The 18,038-nt window shown below is 51.7% G+C and overlaps 1 protein-coding gene across 1 annotated transcript; it reads left to right on the top strand.

Annotated features, from left to right (window-relative positions):
* The first annotated feature begins 3,006 nt into the window (after positions 1-3,006).
* LOC127396258 (olfactory receptor 14J1-like) lies at positions 3,007-16,079 on the top strand. Its single transcript, XM_051643879.1, has 3 exons — positions 3,007-3,091; positions 3,303-3,394; positions 15,129-16,079. The coding sequence occupies exons 1-3, from the start codon at positions 3,007-3,009 to the stop codon at positions 16,077-16,079; spliced, it is 1,128 nt and encodes a 375-aa protein (XP_051499839.1).
* Positions 16,080-18,038: the final 1,959 nt, after the last annotated feature.

The following is an 18,038-nucleotide window of genomic DNA, read 5'->3' as shown; positions in this document are numbered from 1 at the left end:
GTGCTGAGAAGCAGAGGGACTGTGCCTTAGTGCAGAGTGAGGACAGCTGCTCTGTCCATCAGTCCTGCTCTCAGCTGCCCTGAGCTGGCACCTCTTTCAGCTGCAGGACCATCACACACAGATGTTCTCCTGAGGAGAAACTGAACATGGCTGAGAGCAGAGCAGTCAGATTGTCCAGTGCAGCTCTCCCAGCCCCTCAGCCCATCTCATTCTCCCTGAGCAGGATCTCAGCTCTGCCCTCCCAGCCAGGGACACACAGGGCTCACTGCAGCTGCCCACAGACAGACCAGGAGCAGCATTTCCATGGCCTTGCCATGGACATGTCTTCTCCATGGGGCTCCCAGAAAACACAGAGGTGCCACAGGAGAGCTGTGCCCTTCTGGAGGGCAGCGTGCCACTCAGCAGGACCCTGCAGGGGAAGAGCCCAGTATCCCAAAGATGGGGTATCCTGACAGGAGGGTCAGCTCAGCCCCAGCCCCACACCCTGCAGTCCTCACAGCCCCAGATATCAGGCCATTGGGATGCTTTTCCTCCATGGACACAATGGCAGGACAGGACACCCAGCATCAGTGTCTGAGCTGCACCCAAATCATCACCCCCCACCCCAAGGAGAAGAAGGAGAAGAACAAGGGCAGCAGGGCCAGGAGGGGAACATGCCAAAGTGCTGCTGCTGAGAGAGTTGGGACAGGGACACAAAGTCAGAGACTCGAGCATTTCTGCTCTGTGGTGCTGGGGTGTCTGGGAAGGGAACTCAGGACTAAGTCCCCATGATATGAAGGGCTGGGAGTTGTAGAGAGGGGGAGAGGAGAGCAGGGGGTTGCTCTTGGGAAGGCATCAGCCCTGCAGGGATGGCAGGAAGGTGTCCAGATCCCCCTTCCCATGACTTGCAGGCAGCAGCTCCCTCTCCCTCCCTGCCCATGTCTCTGCTGCCTGGAGCTGTCTCTGCTGCCTGGAGCTGCTTCTCTGTCTCCATGTGCCCTCCTTAGCAGGGCTCCCAGAGCCCATCCCACCCACCGGGTGCTCAGCTCTGCCTGGAAGACACCCCTTGTAGCAGGGACCTGCCAGGGGCAGCTCTGGGTGTGCAGGGGCTCAGCAGCAGCTCAGACAAGTCCCCACTAGCTCTGGGGTCTCAGTGCCTTCTCCAGAGTGGAAGCTCAATTCTCATCTCCCACTGCCCACCCAGCTCACCAAGAGTACAGAACTCAAAGCACAGACTCCTTTTCTCCCAGATAAATGCTGCCTCTCTGTGCTGCTTCAGAAGGACCCTCTGCAAATGCCCTGGGGGTGATCTGGAGCTGTGAGCAGTCCTGACCCACACAGCACCCTCTCAGAGGCAGAAGGACCCATTCTTGCCCTGCCAGGGATGACTAATTCCGCACAGAGCTTCTCCCCACAGTCCTTGAGGAGCTCCCCGGGCAGGCTGAGAGCTGCCCCTGGCAGGCAGCACAGCCCCTGCCCCAGCACACAGCCCCTCAGCTGCAGGACCCTGCTCTGACAACAGCCCTGGGCACCCCTGCCTGCACCCCTGCCTGCACCAAGATCCAAAATGGCACAACCAGAGCCACCCACACCAAAGCCCTGACACACCTCACACACCCCATAAGCTGTGGCTGTGCCAGCTGCAGGAGATGCCTCCAGGAACTGCACCCACCTTGCCCTGCACCCACAGACTCACCGTGCCAAGGGCTGCACAGATGTCTCCTCCACTCAGCTCTCACTCCCCCCCAGTCCTGAGCACCTTTAAGCTCTCTCTGCCTTGCCCATCTCCCTCAGACCCCCTGGCAGTGTCCTTCTCCCTGCTGGGCCAAGCAGAGGAGCTGCTCCTGGGCAGAGCTGTCTCTCTGCAGCACTGCCCACTTGCCAGCAGCTCCCTCCATCCCAGGAGCCCAGCTCAGAACCTTAATGAGCCCTCTGGTGGCTTTGCTGCTGAGCCCATGAAGCTGAGACAGGGAGAGGAAGCTGATGAAACCTCTGCAGAAGTCAGAGCCCAACTGCAAAGTTTCTGTCAGTGCTGATGGGTCCCAGTGAGGGACACGAGTGAGGAAGCGTCCCCAGGGTGTGGGTAGAGCAGGAAAGAGGAGGCAGGGATGGCAGGTGGGGAAGAGGAAGGTGAAGGTGGCTCTGGGGCTGAGTGACCCTGGGTGTGTTTCATGACTGCAGAGGACCAAGCCCTGTCCCCCTTCACCAAAGGTGCCAGCCCTGACCCCCAGCCCCTGGGAAGGGAGATCCTGTCCCTCACTCACCCCTCAGAGCTCTCCCTGGGGCACTGGGATGTGGAGCTGTGCAATGCCAAGGGCAGGACCAGGGCACGACACTTCTGCCTGCTCCCTCAGCCCCCTTGGGTGGGTCCATCTGGCCCCAGAGCCTTGTGTGTGTCCAAGTGGTGCAGCAGGTCACTGACCATCTCCTCTGGGATGATGGGGGCTCCATTCTGCTCCCCATCCCTGCCTTCCAGCTCAGGGGGCTGCGTACCCAGTGAGCAACTGGTCCTGCTGCTAAAGGCTGAGGCAAAGAAGGCATGAAGCACCTCAGCCTTCTCCTCCTCCCTGGTCACTGATCCCCTCACATCCACTAAAAGACAGACATTGTCCTCAATCCTCTTTTTGTTGTTAATATATTTGTAGCAGCATTTCTTGTTATCTTAGGCATCTGGAGCCAGGTTGACTTCAAGTTGGTCTTTGGCCCTTCTGATTTTCTTCCTGCACGTCTTCACAGCCTCTTTCTGGTCCCCCTCATTGTCCTTCCCCTTTGTCCCAGGGCCATAAACTCTCCTTTTTGCCCTGAATTGACACCAGGTTTCTCTATTCAGTCAGGCCAGGCTGCTTCCCACTGCCTTGACTTTCTGCTCAGGGGCCCTGCCTGCTCCTCTGCATTTCAGACTTCCTTCCTGCAGCCTTTTTGAAGAAGGGTAGAGAGGAAGACCCTGGGAACTAGTGACCTCTCAGCCTCCCCTCTGCACCAGGGAAGAGCATGGAACAGATCCTCCTAGAAGCTGTGCCAAGGCCCATGGAGGACAGGGAGCTGACTGGAGACAGCCAGCCTGGCTTCAGCAAGGGCAAGTCCTGCCTGGCCAACCTGGGGGCTTTCTGGGGTAGGGTGACTACCTCAGTGAACAAGTGAAGAGCTACAGGTGTTACCTTCTGGGCTCGTGTCAGGCCTTGGACACAATCCCCCAGAACATCCCTCTCTCTAAATTGGAGAGAGATGGATTGGATGTGTGGAGAGTTCACGGGATGAGGAATTGGTTGGATGGTCAGATCCAGAGGGTAGTGGGCAATGGCTCAATGTGGTCCATACACCAGAGGGATGGGATGCCATCCAGCTGGACCCGGACAAGCTCCAGAAGTGGGCTCATTTTGACATCACAGTGTTCAAGACAGCCAAGTGCACCTGGGTCTGTTCAGCCACTGGTATCAATAGAGGCTGGGGATGAAGGGTCTGAGAGCATCCACGAGATTAAAGGCTTGGGGGTACTTCCTGGTGGATGAAAAGCTGGAGATGAGCAGGCAATGCGTGCTGGCAGCCCAGAAAGCCAACTGTGTCCTGGGCTGCATCACCAGCAGCGTGACCAGCTGGTCAAGGGAGGGGATTGTCCTCCCCTGCTCTTCTCTGGTGAAACCCCTCCAGCAATGCTGGGTCCAGCTCTGCAGCCCCCAGCACAGGAAGGACATGGAGCTGTTGGAGTGAGTCCAGAGGAGGCCACAACAATCTTCAGAGCACCTCTGCTCTGCACACAGGCTGAGACAGTTGTTCAGGGTGTTCAGGGTGTTCAGCTTGGAGAAAGCTCCAGGGTTACCCTTGCTGGCCCATCTACCAGCTGTGCTCAGAAATTCTCTCAAGACACTCCAGAATCCACCTGGGCAGTTTGCAAGACCAGGAAGAGAGTGATGGAGGAGATTATTCTCCAGCAGATGGAGGAGCAGGCCCTTCTCAAGCAGATGACAGTGATGACTATGCCCATCTTTTCCTCTAAAGCAACTGCACCTTGTGAGAAAGGACTTGACCCTCCATGAAGATGAGCCACCATGTTGCTCAGATCTCAGTACTTCATATGGCCTCGTATGGGATGTATGGCCATGACATCTCAATGGCCATCACATCTGCTTCAGCACCATTCGGTGTCACCCTTGTGGGGGTCTCTCTCTCTCACAGCTGAAAGGAGTCGGTGGTAATTCCCACCTTATTACTAAGTGCTCTGTCTATACCAGCATCTCTGGCCAGGGATCCCAGCTGCTTGGCTTCTCTCTCATCCACATAACAGGTTTCAGCCCCACTATTAAAGCATCAGAGCAGCCAAGGAAGAATTCCCTCACCATCAGTGCGGGTGAAGTCCTGTCTCATGAGGAGCAGTTCTTTCATAGAGAAAGGCTGGACAAGGTCATTGTCATCATCTGATTGAGGAGGGCCTGCTGTTCTTTTATCTGCTTGAGAGTGGTCTGATTTAGAATCCTCTCCTTCCTCAGTTTCAGTCTCTGTTGCTACAAGAAGCTCCAGATGTCTCAGGGAGGAGAATTTTGCCTTTGCCTTGCTCCTGGTCACAGGGTGAACTAGCCTGATTCGAAAGGGAGTGGATTTTATCTTTGTAGAAGCAGTTGTGTTTGTAGCAGCACTTGTAGAGGCAGCTGTTTTTGTAGCAGTACGAGGGGTGGTATCAGGAGCAGTGGAGTTGGCAGCAGCAGTGGCAGCAGCATTGCCTGTGGGGGAGTGGCAGTGAGTAGAACAGCATCTTGCCCTACGCATCCACAATACATTATAAACATTCAGCAGAAGCATCCCCACTGCAACAATGCTATTCACATCAAGAGCTGGGAGATTCAGCTCGAAAGAGAATGGAGAGGCAAAGCTGAACCAGCTCCTGCTGTTACCAACATGAACCGTTCCATTCACTTTAGGAGCTGTACCACTAGGACTTGTACTGTAACTGTACACACACAGTGCCCCCATAAAGAGCAGTATCATAATCCCTAGGATCACTAGGCCGGTAATCATATGGTTGGTTATGGCTACAGTTCTATCAATAAACCATAAAACAATCACAAGAGCAGCTCCACAGAGCAGAATGCTCTGAGCTGCACACCACATGTACCATTGCAGGTTTGGAAAAAGATCCAGTAGATTCATTGCTCAAGTGTCTGTTCAGTTTTCAATCCATCAGGAAATTCAGCAGAATTGTTACCCATTGCTATCTGAGGGATTCCTCCCATCAGAGATGGAATTTTGAACACTCCCAATTAATCAAACTGTGTAATCTGGGCTTAAAATCAAGCCCCACGTTGGGCGCCAATAAACTGTTGTCAGCATTTGACTCAGGTCCTCAACAATGCTCTCGGCCCCCTTCCCCTGCCACCCGGGTAGGGAGGGAGAGAGAGGAAAAGACAGAGACTTGGCTGCATTGAAAACTCAACTACACAGCGTTAATTCAACATCAATGATAAAAGAAAGATATACAATTACATACAAATATGTTCAGAGACTGGCAAAAGCCTCTCTCCTCCCCCCACCCCAGCAACTCCCACAGCATCTCCTGAGCTGGGAACAGTCCCATAAAATCCCGGAACTGCTGGAGAAAGCGGAGGGTGATGAGGGTCAGGAGAGCTGGAGCCTGGGGGTCCACGGGGAGGGAGGGACGGAGTCCTCCCCGGATGCCGGCCACAGGTGGAGCAGAAGGGAAGAAGAAGCAGGAAGGAAGTTGTCTTGTGTGATCTCTGTGCTTCCCCTGAGCTCACGTAGCTCTCTGGAATGGAAGATCTCTGGCCAGTTTTGCTGTCTGTCTCACTCAGCCTCCTCCGGGGGGGTCAGAGATCTCCCTGCAGCGTCTGAGCCGGCAGAGTGAAGGTGCGACCTTGAAGCCCCAGCAGGTAGAGAAACATTCCAGTGTCTTATCAGTTTAGCTAGAACAGAATGTTGCTAGTTAAAAGCAAGCTTACTGAAGGAAAAAAAAAAAATCAGTAAAAAGGAAAATTGGCTTCATCCTGGCTCAAACCAGGACATATGTATATTTTGATGACAACCTCTACATACCTGGTGCAACACTTACTGTGTAGCTGTAAGCAGCAGACAGATCTCTCTTTATTTAGAGGCACTCTGCAAGGCCATGAAACCAGACATCTGGCCTTGGGGAGACAGATGTGGTTCAAGCCAAAATAGGGAGAGATACCACCCACCCACCCCTCTTTGGCCCAGCCAGTCACTAGACTGGTTTTGAAATGAGTCCCATGGTCTGACTCAAGTCTTCCTGGAAGGACCATCTCCTTCATTCCTTCAATTTAGCAGCCCTTGTACACGTCTCAGGAGAACAGCAGTGGGTTCATTGTCTCAGGTTCTCATGTCCTCTTTATAAGATCACACTAGAGAGACCACAGGTGGCATCCAAGTGGGTCCTGCCTCTCTTGCTGCTGTCTCCTAGCAGGACGTGTCCCCTTCATGGCTGCAGCACCAGCCTTCCCATCTGTCAGGCATCTTATTCCTTCCCTCAGTCATTTCTTCCATGACTGAGGTGTGGAACTGATGGGGATCAGAGATCATGTCTCCATACTGTCGTGCTTTGAAAGCCACTTCACTCACAGCTGGTCCTTTGTAGTCATCAAATCATCCCCTGAAGGAGAACATCTGGGCATGTGTTGCTGGCACAGCCTGCACAGACCTCTGGAGCATTTGTGTGTGGCACAGAAGGTCACCAGGATCTGTAACCCCTTGTTATCATAGATCACCTCTGGCACCTCTGGGGGCTGTGATACACCCACTCAGTGCCCTTTGGCCCAGTCTGACTCCATCCTTGCTGGGTACCATGTCACATAGGACTTGTTTTCCAAAGGCCAGGACAGTGTGTGGGTGGTGGCAGGGGACACAGGAGATGTTTCCAGCCATCCGGTGGTTCCTTCCACCTTGGTGAGCACATGGCACTTGCCTTGGTGGTTGGTGGCAGTGTGATATGATCCATGTGCCAGACCTCCCCAGAGTTCTCTTTCAGCCATTGCCCTCCAAAGCAGGGAGGCTGGAACTGCTGGGCTTGTTTGATTGCAGCAGGTGTTTCAGGGCCCCTGAATGCCAGAGATGTCTGTTCCATCCATGGGTTCAGCGGGGAGAAATGGTGAGGACTGTCATTGTTAACAGTCTCCAGGAGGTTGCAGCTGAAGGACAGAGGTGACAGCAGTGCTGACTCTGGATCCCAGGTCAGTCTCACCATCAGGGTCACACAGCCCAGCCCAGTGATGCCCTTGAGCCAGGCTCCAGAGGTGACCACCAGCACCTCCAGAAGCATGGAAGGTGTGACATCCCACAGCTCTCATAACAGCTCAGAGAGCAAAGCAACCAACATGGTGCCCAGTGACTGTGAAAACAATACAATGAACAATTATAAATGCTTCATTTTACCATGCTCTGCTCAGAGCTGTCCTTCTCTGAATCCTTCCAGCCCCACGTTGGGCACCACAAATCAAAAGGACTGTTCAGGTTTAACCCCAGCCAGCAACTGAGCAGGATACAGCCCCTCGCTCACGTGGCTCAGTGGGACAGGAAGGAGAATTGGAGGAAAAAGAAAAGATCTTCTGTGGGTTGAGTTGAGAATTTCCTAATGATTCAAACAAAATATAATCCTAATGCTAATATTAAAAATGAAATACATTTGTATGCTCAAAAAGAATAAAAAATCCAAACCCAAAACCATCAAAGAAAAGAGATTAGAAACAAAACAGGAGGGAAACAAATTGTGATGCAACCACTCCCACCCACAGACTGATGCTCAGTGAGTTCCTGAGCAGCCATCACACTCCCCTGGATAACTCCCCCCAGCTTCAGTACTAACATGACATCACATGGAACATCCCAGTGGCCACTCTGGGTCAGCTGTCCTGGCTCTGCCTCCTCCAGCTCCTTGCAGAGCAGCAGCTGGCAGGACAGGGGCAGTGTGAGAAGGTGGGCAAGTCCTTGGCTTCATGTCAGCACGGCTTGGCAGCAACTCAGACATCCCTGTGTTACCAACATTGGTCTCAGCACAAACCCAAACAGGCTGAGGGACCTGGGCTTCTTAGTGAGGAGAAGTGGAGGCTCATGGCACTACAGCAGTAGCCTGGAACTGCTTGAATGGAGGTTCCAGAGATGATGCAGCTTTTCTTGGTAGCGGGAAGAGAAGAAAAGCTTCACTAAGTGCAGCTTGGAAGGTTCAGACTGGAGGTGAAGAAAAAGAGGTATCACTTGAAGTGTAGCCTTGTGGTGTAACAGGTCAACTGGAGAAGGTTCTGGATCAGCCCCTGGCTCTGTTGAAGTGAACAAGCAGGGAGAGCAGAAAGACATCAGTGAAGGTGCAGAAATGCCAGGATGAGGTCTAGATGAGATAATCAGATGGATGTCTCCAGGCTGCTGCAGGCACAGACACTGAAAGACAGTCTGCAGTAGAGATGGCCAAGGGCTCTGGCAGGGCCAAAGGGCTCAGTAGAACTGAGGGCTTTGTCCTCTTGGCCATGATAGTTGCCTTGGGCACCAAGCCCCACCAGCAGCAATTGTATTTTGAGGCTCTGGGCTCTGTTTCATCCTTGCCCCTTCCTGGGGAAGCTGGGAGGTGTCACAGAATTTCCTTTGCCTTGTCATTGCTCCCCCTCAGCCCCCACTGCCCCCAGGAAGAGCCCTGAGCCCTGTGAGAGGGACAGGATCTGCCTTCCCAGGGCCTGGGCTCAGGGCTTGGCCTTTCTGCTCCATCCAACAAAGCAAAGGGTTTCTCAGCAGGACAGGCACCTGCCCAGGGCCTTTGCCTCCCTGCACTCATGGCCTCCCATGATCTGCTCTAGCGAGGCCCTGGGGAGGCTTTGTCAGGCTCAGGGGGACCCCTTAGTGCTTCAGGGTCCTTCCTTTTGTTCAGGCTTCTCTCAGTATCTGAGGTTCATGGCATTAGCCCTAACGAGCTAGATCATCCTCATCCTAACAAGCAAGTATTATAAAACACTAACAAGCTTTTTTTTCGTGTTTTACTGTTTTTTTTTAATTACTTTGACAGTGGCCTCCAATTACCTGCTGTAACGAGTCCCTGGGGAGGCTTTGTCAGCAATAGCCCTCAGTGGGGCCAATCACTGCTTCAAGGCACTTTCAGTTTTGCTTCTGGCTTCCTGAGCACTTTGTTCACTCTTCCCTCAGCACCTGAGGATCATGGACTCAGCACCAAACACACCCTGGGAGTCATTAAAATGCAGAGAGCCCTAACGAGCCTTTTGTCTCCCTGTCTCTTCAGGTCTTCAAGACCCTTACAGCTCCTTGGGAGCATTTTCATCATGTAGTTCAGGAGGAAAATTTCAGACAATACCTCAAAAATGGGGGGTTCTTTCAATGGGTATTTCGGTTGATTTTCAGTTGATTGAAGAGGTGATAGAAGCATTCTCCAAGTGATACTCGTCTAGGGTGTCTTTTTTAACACTTTATTATTTTTTTAAATACTGTTTTAAGACATTTAATAACAAAAGAGTTTTAAAATGTATGCTCAGCAAATGCAATTATACAACATCTAAGATAAAAATACAACATCATGAAATACAGCATAATGAAGTATAACATCACTGTTTTAGATTGTGGCCCAATAATTGACAGGAACCAGCCCAATTAATCACATTAGTTTATTAAGCAAGCGGCAGCAAGCAAAGCAGCGCTGGGCGGCCGGGGAGTCTTTGCTCCGCCAGCGGCGCGCACCCGCTTCCCGGGAGTAGCTGATTATATGCTCTTCTGGTTCCCGTGTATGTGTCATTCCTGGTATATTCTGTGTCTGAGCGACGTGTTGCTGGGGGGTCGGTCTTATCCCGCCTCCTGGTGGTCGTGAGGCTGAAGGCTCCTCATCTTCATCGGTGTCCTATGGGTGACCCTTTACAGCTTATCGCACAACTTAGCTCTTCCCTTTGCAGTGTTAAAGCACACCAGATGCCTGTGATTTAGGTATGTGAAGTGTCAAAGCACACCAGATATCTGTGATTTAGGTATGTGAAGTGTCAAAGCACACCAGATGCCTGTGATTTAGGCATGTGAAGTGTCAAAGCACACCAGATGCCTGTGATTTAGGTATGCGAAGTGTCAAAACATTATAATTTTTCACCAGCCTTTAAGAAAGCCTGATTTGATTAACAAGCAGGATTTTATTCATTACAATCCCCCCTTTTTCTTTTACCATTTTGTTCATCAAATCTTTGGAGTTCAGCGTGACTTAAAGCTAATGTTTCTTCCATTGCTGATTCCTTATCTAATGGCTCGTATTTAGGCCTGATAAGCATTCAATGGGCAGCTTCCAGTCTGCCTTTTACAATTTCAATTACTTTGTTCAATATACAAGGGCCAAATGTTAATTCCAAGATTAACAGTATCATGGGTCCCGCGATGGTAGACAATAGCGTACTCATCCATGGGGAATAATTGAACCAAGATTCATACCAACTTTGCTGTGCTTCTCTTTCTTTCTTTTTTCTAATCCTTCTCGTAGTTTTCTCATGGTGTCTCTAACTACTCGAGTGTGATCTGCGTATACGCAGCATTCCTCATCTAGAGCAACACACAACCCCCCTTGCTGTGCAAGCAATAAGTCCAATCCTCGACGGTTTTGTAATGCTACTTCTGATAAGGATCTCAGGGAGGCTTCTAAAGCACTAATAGATTTCTCTACTTCTTCCATTAGGTATCCCCTTATCCGACGAGAGGGATATTTACAAATCAGTTACTCCCCCTCTATCGGTTCCAGGTTCCCAATACCGTATTCCCCAAGTTTTTCCCAAAAGCCACCCCTCATCAACAGGTTGTTGTTTTAAAATGTATGCTCAGCAAATGCAATTATACAACATCTAAGAGAAAAATACAACATAATGAAATACAGCATAATTAATTATTACATCACAAAATATCTACAATACAGATATCACTTAAAAAGTAGAATGTTTCAAATATTATTAAAGCAGTTATGAAGGAAAATACAGCTCTGAAACAGATGTGAAGCAGCAACAATATTTTTATGTTGTACTTGCATTTGTGTACCTTTAATTTTAGAACAAGTCTGACAAATGATTTATTTGGCTTTATCTCATTGTTAGTTTTTAATTTCTCATCTTGTCTTGAGTTGCCTTTATCTCTGCTCTGAGATGCCACAAAAGAGAGCCTTTCAAATAAGGAAAACCAAGCCATTTTCATTAGGCACATGATGAAAGATTCCTCCTTAACTACACAATGAAAAGACTCCAATTAGCTGTTCAAGTCTTGAGGACCTGAAGATCATGACAGGAAAAGTCACAGCTCGTTAGGGTTGTTGTATCTTAATGAGCCCCACAGTGTATTTGGTGCTGAGTCCAGGAACCCCAGGTGCTGAGAGATGGATGAATCAATGAATGAATGAATGGTTGGTTTTGAGAAGCCAGAAGCAAAACTGAAAGTACCTTGAAGCAGTGATTGGCCCCACTGAGGGCTATTGCTGACAAAGCCTCCCCAGGGACTCGTTAGAGCAGGTAATTGGAGGCTGTGATTGCAGGGAGGCAAAGTCCCTGTGCAGGTGGCTCTGAAGCTAAGAATTCTTAGTGTCTTTATTTATTCTATGAAGCAGTGAGGCCAAACTCTGAGCCCCAGGCAATAGGAAGGCAGATCCTATCCCTCACTTGTGGGTCAGGACTCTTCTTGGGGGCAGTGGGTGGGAGGATGAGCAACACCAACTGTAGGAAAACTGTGCAACACCTCCTGGCTACCCCAAGAAGGGACAAGGAAGAAATCAAGTCCAGAGCCTCAACACAAAATTTTGCCTGGTGGTCATGAGACAATGGCCCTTTCTAAAGCTGTCCTTCCAGGTGCAGACTGTCTAGACAAAGGCCATTTCCATGCCCATCCTGAGTCAAACCGTGACAGCAATTATTGGTGCCCCACGTGGGGCTGAATCTTTAGCCCAGGCTCTAAAGTCATTGCCGAATGCTGAAGATTCCAGCTCTGATGGCAGGAATCCCTCAGGTAGCAATGGGCTGCACTTCTGCTGAATCTACTGTCAGGTTGAAAACTGAACAGACACTTCCTGCAAAGTTTCTGCTGCAGCTTTTTCCCAAGATGCAGTTGTACATGTGGTGTGCAGCTGGGATCATCCTGCTCTGTGGAGCTGCTCTGCTGATTCTTTTATGTAGATGAGATTGGTTCATGTATGTGATTGTTTTTTATTTATAAGACTATAGCCAAAGCCATCATCTCTCCTGCGAGAAGATATTTAGTGCTCACAGAGGTTTTGATACTGATCTGTAGGGTGGCAGTGTGTAGTAAGGGCTTTGATGTGAACAGAAAGGTCCATGTTGGTAATGGCAGGGTCAGCTTTACCTCTGCATTTTGTCTCGGGCTGAATCTCCCAGCTCTGGATCTGAATGGCAGGTTTCAGTAGGGATGCTTCTGCTGAATGTTTAGAATGTTCTGTGGATGGTAGAGCAAGATGTTGTTCCCCTCACTGCCACTCCCCCCCAGGCAAGGCTGCTGCCACCACTGCTGCTGCTGCAAAGACCAAGGCCACTCGCCCTCCATCCAGTGAGTAAAGGTTCATCCTGTCATCAAGGGAAAGGCAAAGACAACTGGTCCCAGAGCTTATCCCTGTCTGAAATCTCCACAGCTGCCACAGGACCAGGAAGAGAGTGATGGAGAAGATTCTTCTCAAGCAGATGGAGGAGCAGGCCCTTCTCAAGCAGATGACAACGATGACCTTGTCCAACCTTTCTCTCTAAAGGAACTGCACCTCATGAGAAAGGACTTGACCCTCCATGAAGGTGAGCCCCTTCTGCCTTGGCTGCTCTGCTGCTTTGATAGTGGGGCTGAAATCTATGACATGGACGAAAGAGAAGGCAGGCAGTTGGGATCCCTGGCCAGAGATGCTGCCATTGATAGAGCACTTGGGAGTAAGGCAGGAACTCCCAGCCTGTGGAGCCAACTTCTGTCAGCTGTGAGGCAGAGATACCCCCACAAGGGTGACATCGACTGGCGCCGAAGCAGAACAGCCACTCTTGAGAGAGACATCACGTGTCTGAGAGAACTGGCTGTGCCAGAGGTGATCTATGATAACAAGGGGTTACAGATCCTGGTGACGTTCTGTGCCACACACAAATGCTCCAGAGGTCTGTGCAGGCTGTGCCAGCAGCACATGCCCAGATGTTCTCCTTCAGGGGATGATTTGATGACTACAAAAGACCAACTGTGAGTGAAGTGGCTTTCAAAGCACGACAGCATGGAGACATGATCTCTGATCCCCATCAGTTCCACACCTCAGCCATGGAAAAACTGACTGAGGGAAGGAATAAGATGCCTGAGAGATGGGAAGGCTGGTGCTGCAGCCATGAAGGGGACACGTCCTGCTAGGAGACAGCAGCAAGAGAGGCAGGACCCACTTGGATGCCACCTGTGGTCTCTCTAGTGTGATCTTATAAAGAGGACATGAGAACCTGAGACAATAAACCCACTGCTGTTCTCCTGAGACGTGTCCAAGGGCTGCTAAATAGAAGGAGTGAAGGAGATGGTCCTTCCAGGAAGACTTGAGTCAGACAATGGGACTCATTTCAAAACCAGTCTAGTGACTGGCTGGGCCAAAGGGTGGTGGGTGGGTGGAATCTCTCCCTATTTTGGCTTGAACCACATCTGTCTCCCCAAGGCCAGATGTCTGGTTTCATGGCCTTGCAGCGTGCCTCTAAATAAAGAGAGATCTGTCTGCTGGTTACAGCTACACAGTAAGTGTTGCACCAGGTATTTAGAGATTGTCATCAAAATATACATATATATATAGTGCTGGGTTGTGAGATTCCTCTAGAGGTCCTCTTTGGTTCAGGCCTCAGTACCTCATATGGCCTTGTATGGGATGTATGGCCATGACATCACAATGGGGCCAGTTTGGGAAGCAGGGTGATGTCCACAGCCTGCAGGGAAAGAGCTGCAGGACTCAGACACTGTAGGACAGCCTGTGGTGGGGACAGCTGGGGGCACAGCCATGGCTGAGAGCCCCCAGCTCAGGTCTTGATCTCCTGGGCTGTGGAGCTCTGACCAGAGCCCAGGCAGCTTTGTCAGGGATGTCCCTCAGTGGGACCCCTTCACACTGCCAGAAACTCTGGAGTTTGCACCTGACTCTGCCTTCTGGAGAGGTTTCTTCAGCTTCACTGCTCATCAGAGCCACCTTGCCATGGCCTTTCCCTGCCTGCCATGAGTGCTTCCAGGTTCCTGCTCTAAGCAGCCCCTGTGCAGCCTTTCCTGGTAATGGTCCTCCCTGGGACCCATTAATGCTGCAGAAAGTTGGGAGTGTGCAGCTGAGCCTGCCTTGTGGAGAGGAGCCCCAGCAGGGGCTGAGGGCACTGCATGCAGGCAGCAGGGGAGAGGAGCCAGGCAGGGAGAGAGGATAAAGGCAGGCAGGAGGGGCAGGAGGGCTGAGAGCTGCTGAAGGAGACATCTGCACAGCCCTGGGCATGGTGAGTGTCTCTTTGCATGCCCCTCTGTGCGGGGGGGAGGAACCAGTCCTGGAGCTGCTGGCTTGGACAGGAGACCCAGACTCCTGCAGCTTTGCAGGGAGAGAGGAGCAGGTTTGTCAAGGCCCCTGAGAAAGTGCCTTCAGCCTTTCCTCTGCCTGCAGGAAGCACTGCCCTCAGCTCTGTGCTCTCCCCAGGGCTGATCTGGTCTCCTCTTCAGGAGTGGCCAGCACAGAGCTGCCCCTGGGCAGGGTCCTGCTGCCAGGAGGGCTCTGCAGGGCAGAGCTGAGCACAGGCTGGGTGGGATGGGGCTGTGAGCAGGGCCAGGGAGGAGAGGTGGGGACAGCTTCCAGCAGGAGCAGCTGCAGTCAGGTCCCTTCCCCGCAGCAAGCCCTTGGTCTCCTCTGCTGCACAGCAGAGCTCCTGGCTCCAAGGCACTGGGATCTCAGCCTGAGTCACCTGCTTAGCAGCTCCTCATGCTCTTTCCCATGTTGCCCCTGCTCTGGAGCAGGAAAAACTCTTTTTGCAGGTCTCCTTACAGCACACTTGGCCAGCACAGACCAGAGCTCCAGCCAGGGAGATGGAGGAATGTTCTGTAAACAAGGAGAGAGTCAATGTGTGTTTTCAGAGGGTAGGGTGTATGTGGAGGGAATGGGAAGAGATTTGCTCAGGGTTGTCCTGACTTGTGAGTGTGCTTTCCTCCTCTGGCAGCTGCTCGTGAGGAAAGGGCTGCAGATGTCCAACAGCAGCTCCATCAGCCAGTTCCTCCTCCTGGCATTTGCAGACAGGCGGGAGCTGCAGCTCCTGCACTTCTGGCTCTTCCTGGGCATCTACCTGGCTGCCCTCCTGGGCAACGGCCTCATCATCACCACCATCGCCTGGGACCACCACCTCCACACCCCCATGTACTTCTTCCTGCTCAACCTCTCCCTCCTCGACCTGGGCTGCATCTCCACCACCCTCCCCAAAGCCATGGCCAATTCCCTCTGGGACACCAGGGCCATCTCCTACTCAGCATGTGCTGCACAGCTCTTGTTCTTTGTCTTCTTCCTTGGAGCAGAGTGGTCCCTTCTCACCATCATGTGCTATGACCGCTACGTGGCCATCTGCAGACCCCTGCACTACGGGACCCTCCTGGGCAGCAGAGCTTGTGCCCACATGGCAGCAGCTGCCTGGGCCTCTGGGTTTCTCAATGCTCTGCTGCACACAGCCAGTACATTTTCACTGCCCCTCTGCCAGGGCAATGCCCTGGGACAGTTCTTCTGTGAAATCCCCCAGATCCTCAAGCTCTCCTGCTCACACTCCTACCTCAGGGAACTTGGGCTTCTTGTGGTTAGTGCCTTTCTAGCTTTTGGCTGTTTTGTCTTCATGGTGGTGTCCTATGTGCAGATCTTCAGGGCTGTGCTGAGGATCCCCTCTCAGCAGGGAAGGCACAAAGCCTTTTCCACCTGCCTCCCTCACCTGGCCGTGGTCTCCCTGTTCATCAGCACTGGCATCTTTGCCTACCTGAAGCCCCCCTCCATCTCCTCCCCATCCCTGGACCTGGTGGTGGCAGTTCTGTACTCAGTGGTGCCTCCAGCAGTGAACCCCCTCATCTACAGCATGAGGAACCAGCAGCTCCAGGATGCTGTGCAGAAACTGGTGACTGGAGGATTTTCATAAGTGCTCACCTGGTTGTTTTCTTGTGCAAATCACTGCTGATTGTTCTCTTTGTATGTCCTGCCCATCTTTGCTCATTTTTCTGGGGTTTGATTATGAATTTCACAGAGTATTTGTTGCTCTGTGCTTCTTTTTCTAATGTTGTCCAGAAAGGAATGTCAGTACTTGTGCCCTTTCTAATTCTGTGTCTGTCCAGCTTGTGTCTGACCCAGAGACTGTGTAAATTAGGAGCCGTGCTCTCTGTGTGTTTAAACAGAATCCAGACCTTCCAGCCACTCAGAGATCCTTCCTTGGAGACCTTCTCAGAGCCTCTGTGCAGAGGGGCAGGGTAAGGGCTGCACAACAGCACTGCCAGGGAGCACCAGCACTTGGGCATATCCAAGCTGTTCCCTTCCCACTTTCCCAGGGTTGCAGGCTGCCTGGCACCAGGATCTCCTGAGCATGCCAGCCAGAGAGACACTGCCACTGACCTGCATTGCACAGAGTCATAGAGTGGGCTGGGGTGGAAGGGACCTTGAAGGTCATCTAGTTCTATTGTCCTGCATGGACAGCAACACCTCCCACTAGATCAGGTTTCTCCAAGATCCATCCCACTTGCCCTGGAACACTTCCAGGGTTGGGGCAGCAACAGCTTCTCTGGGAAACCTGCACCAGTGTCTCACCACCCCCTCAGGAAGGAATTTCTTCCTCAAGTGTAATCCCAATCTCTCTTTTCAGTTTGAAACTCTTCCCTTCTCATTCTGTCACTGCATGGCCCTGAAATAAAGTCCCTCTCCAGCCTTCCTGGAGCCCCCTGGCAGGTGCTCTAAGGTCTCTCTGGAGCCTTCTCTTCTCCAGGTTGATCAACCTCAGCTCTCTCAGACTGTCTCCAGAGCAGAGCTGCTCCAGCCCTCGGATCATCTCTGTGGCCTCCTCTGGACTCACTCTGAGCTCTGGGGAGGCCAGGAGGAGCCTGGAGGAGAGAGATGGGAGGTTGGAGGGAGGGAGCAGGGCTGGCCCTGGGGCTGTCACTTCCTGAGCTGCTGATCTGCTGAGCCTGCCAGATGGAGAGTCCCTGCCCCTGAGCTCCATTTCCTCCTTTCATTCTGCAGGGCCTGCCCAGACTGGGCTGCAGGGAGAGGTGGAGCTGGGAGAGCTGGGGAAGAGCTGGGCTGGGCAGAGTCCCCGAGAGGAAAGCAGCAGGGAACAGCTCCAGTGTGTGAGTGTGCAGGGTGGGGGCACAGCGGCGTGTTCCTGGCCCAGCCAGGCTCCTGGGACAGGCAGGAGCAACCAGCAGGGCAGGCTCTGCTCTGTCTTCACTGGGCAGCCCAGGAAAGCTGCCCCAGGGCCATTGTCACTCAGCAGCCAGAACAACCACCCTCCCCAGCACTGGCCTCTCACCAGATCTATGGTAATAGGGACACACCTGAAAGCCCTGAGGAGCTGCCATGCAGCCAGCCCATGCTAAAGAGGCTCTCACAGAGTGCTCCTCCTGTGATAAATAACTTGTTCCCAAGTGGGATCTTTATCCAAATCAGTAATTTATTAAGCGAACGGAAGCAGCAAACAGCGCTGGGCGCGCCGGGAGTCTCTGCTCCACCAAGACGTGCCCCAAACAGTTTCATCTCTCAGTTTTTATCCTTTTTGACTAATACATATGCATTACTATTTCAAGAAAAGGGTCAGCTTATGTTAATGATTTACAGGAATCTGTTTTATACTATTCTCATTGTTTTACAACAAAGCCGGTCTATGCTAAAAAATAACATTAAGTTGTTTGCTACATGATACAAAAATCCCATGCAATGCAAGCAGAAGGTGCACAATACAAGAGCAGTAGTCCAAGCAGAAGATACATATTTTGTTACATTATACAAAACAGGCAGCACAAGCCAAGATACTATATACAAAGGTTTATTCTTCATTCTATGACTCTAACATTGTTCTATAAAGGATTATTCTTCACCCTGTGGTTTTCCATGG

This window comes from Apus apus, unplaced genomic scaffold (genome assembly GCF_020740795.1).
Source record: "Apus apus isolate bApuApu2 unplaced genomic scaffold, bApuApu2.pri.cur manual_scaffold_41_ctg1, whole genome shotgun sequence".
Lineage (NCBI taxonomy): Eukaryota > Metazoa > Chordata > Aves > Apodiformes > Apodidae > Apus > Apus apus.
Note: the sequence above shows the minus strand (reverse complement) of the source record. Positions and strands in the feature narration are given on the sequence as shown.

Excerpts from the sequence above, each read along its gene's own strand:
- LOC127396258 (XM_051643879.1), top strand. The coding sequence starts at position 3,007 with ATGGAGGACAGGGAGCTGACTGGAGACAGCCAGCCTGGCTTCAGCAAG. Across the intron at positions 3,092-3,302 it reads CAACCTGGGGGCTTTCTGGG|AGGGATGGGATGCCATCCAG; the intron begins GTAGGGTGACTA and ends TCCATACACCAG. Across the intron at positions 3,395-15,128 it reads AGACAGCCAAGTGCACCTGG|CTGCTCGTGAGGAAAGGGCT; the intron begins GTCTGTTCAGCC and ends CTCCTCTGGCAG.